The sequence below is a fragment of the Canis aureus genome, chromosome 26, assembly GCF_053574225.1.
Source record: "Canis aureus isolate CA01 chromosome 26, VMU_Caureus_v.1.0, whole genome shotgun sequence".
NCBI classification, from domain to species: Eukaryota; Metazoa; Chordata; class Mammalia; order Carnivora; family Canidae; genus Canis; species Canis aureus.
This window is the reverse complement of record NC_135636.1, coordinates 53,027,974-53,030,208: the sequence shown is the minus strand read 5'-3', so window position 1 is coordinate 53,030,208 and position 2,235 is coordinate 53,027,974. Positions and strand designations below refer to the sequence as shown.

Sequence of the window (2,235 nt, the reverse complement as noted above, 5' to 3'; positions counted from 1 at the left end):
TGCAGAGCAGGGCGGCGGCCCGCTGGGGTCCCTCCTCCGCAGAGGTGCTCCGAGAAGCCAGGGCGCCCGGCGGGGGGGGGGGGGGGAGGGGGAGGGGAGGGGAGGGGGCGGCCCCGCGCCCCGCCCAGTGGCCCCGTGCCCCGCCCCTCGGGCCCGCGCCGCTATATCTGGGCGCCCGCCCTGCCCGCGGCCACCGCCGTCCGCGCCGCGCGCTCCGCCCGACCCGAGGTGCCCGCGCTCGTCCCGCCCAGGCCGCGCCCAGCTGGAATGCAGAGATCGCCGCCCGGCTACGGCGCACAGGACGACCCGCCCGCCCGCCGCGACTGTGCATGGGCCCCGGGACCCGCGGCCGCCGCTGAGCCGCGCGGCCTCCCCGCCGCCGCCGCCGCCGCCCCCGCCGCGCCCGCCTCGCCGCCCAGCCCGCCGCGCAGCCCGCCGCGCAGCCCCGACCCGGGGCGCTATGGCCTCAGCCCGGCCGGCCGCGGGGAGCGCCCGGCGGCCGACGAGTCGCGCATCCGGCGGCCCATGAACGCCTTCATGGTGTGGGCCAAGGACGAGCGCAAGCGGCTGGCGCAGCAGAACCCGGACCTGCACAACGCGGTGCTCAGCAAGATGCTGGGTGAGGGGCGCGGGGCGCGCGGGGAGGGCGCACCGGGGGCGGGGGAGGGACGGGGAGGGCGAGGAAGGGGGCACCGAGGGCAGGGGAGCGGGCACCAAGCGTGGGGAGGGAGCATCGAGGGCAGGAAAGGGGGCACCGAGGGCAGGGGAGAGACGGGGCGGACGGGGAGGGGGCACCGAGGGCAGGGGACAGAGCACCCAAGGGCGGGGAGGGGGCACCAAGGGCAGGGGAGGGAGCATCGAGGGCAGGGAGGGAGCACCGAGGGTGGGAAGGGAGCATTGAAGACAGGAAAGGGGGCACCAAGGGTAGGGGAGAGACGGGGCAGGTGAGGAAGGGGCACCGAGGGCAGGGGAGGGAGCACCGAGGGCAGGGAGGGGTCACTGAGGACAGGGGAGGGAGCATCGAGGGCGGGGGAGCAGGCACCAAGGGTGGGGAGGGAGCATCAAGGGCAGGGGAGCGGAACCGAGGGCAGCGGGCGCCCAGCACCCGGGGCGCCCCGGCCCACGGCAGGCAGCCCGCTGAGCCCCGCGCCCACGCCCGCAGGCAAGGCGTGGAAGGAGCTGACGCCGGCCGAGAAGCGGCCCTTCGTGGACGAGGCGGAGCGGCTCCGCGTGCAGCACCTGCGCGACCACCCCAACTACAAGTACCGGCCGCGCCGCAAGAAGCAGGCGCGCAAGGCCCGGCGGCTGGAGCCCGGCCTCCTGCTCCCGGGCCTGGCGCCCCCGCCGCCGCCGCCAGAGCCCTTCCCCGCGGCGCCGGGCCCGGCGCGAGCCTTCCGGGAGCTGCCCCCGCTGGGCGCCGAGCTGGACGGGCTGGGGCTGCCGACGCCCGAGCGCTCGCCGCTGGACGGCCTGGAGCCCGGCGAGGCCGCCTTCTTCCCCGCGCCTGAGGACTGCGCGCTGCGAGCCTTCCGGGCGCCCTACGGCCCGGCCGAGCTGCCCCGGGACCCCGGCGCCGCCTACGGTGCGCCCCTGGCCGAGGCGCTCAGGACCGGCCTGTACTACGGCCCCGGCCCCTTCCCGGGGCCGCTGTCACCGCCCCCCGAGGCGCCCCCGGCCGAGGGCGACACGCTGGGGCCCGCGGCCGACCTGTGGGCCGACGTGGACCTCACCGAGTTCGACCAGTACCTCAACTGCAGCCGGACCCGGCCCGACGGCGCGGGGCTCCCGTACCACGTGGCGCTGGCCAAGCTGGGCCCGCGGGCCATGTCCTGCCCCGAGGAGAGCAGCCTGATCGCCGCGCTGTCCGACGCCAGCAGCGCCGTCTACTACAGCGCCTGCATCTCGGGCTAGGCCCCCGGCCTCGGACCTGCCGGCCGCCCGCCGCCCTTCCGGGTCGAAGCGCCCCGTTCTCTTCCTGCAGTGTATTTTCTAGAACCGGGCTGTATTTTTTACTTTGCCTTTTTTATATGCGTAATACAACATATTTAATTTTTGATTAAACTTTGAAACTTCTTCTTCCAAGGGGTGCCGGTGACCGAGAGCACCGATGTCCAAGGCTGTTTGAGTATGAAGAGTAGCAGTGTTTGCTTTAAAGGAGGAGCAGGAGCTGGGTCGCCCCCGGGGCCAGGCGAGGCCACAATAAAGTGACTCGCTCTTTCCTCTGAACACCCTGAA

General features: G+C 74.6%; 1 protein-coding gene across 1 annotated transcript; it reads left to right on the top strand.

Annotated features, from left to right (window-relative positions):
* The first annotated feature begins 202 nt into the window (after positions 1-202).
* On the top strand, positions 203-2,235 carry SOX18 (SRY-box transcription factor 18). Its single transcript, XM_077874095.1, has 2 exons — positions 203-619; positions 1,163-2,235. The coding sequence occupies exons 1-2, from the start codon at positions 268-270 to the stop codon at positions 1,909-1,911; spliced, it is 1,101 nt and encodes a 366-aa protein (XP_077730221.1). The 5' UTR covers positions 203-267; the 3' UTR covers positions 1,912-2,235.

Coding starts and splice junctions, on each gene's coding strand:
- SOX18 (XM_077874095.1), top strand. CDS start 268: ATGCAGAGATCGCCGCCCGGCTACGGCGCACAGGACGACCCGCCCGCC. Junction 620..1,162: donor GGTGCTCAGCAAGATGCTGG/GTGAGGGGCGCG, acceptor CCACGCCCGCAG/GCAAGGCGTGGAAGGAGCTG.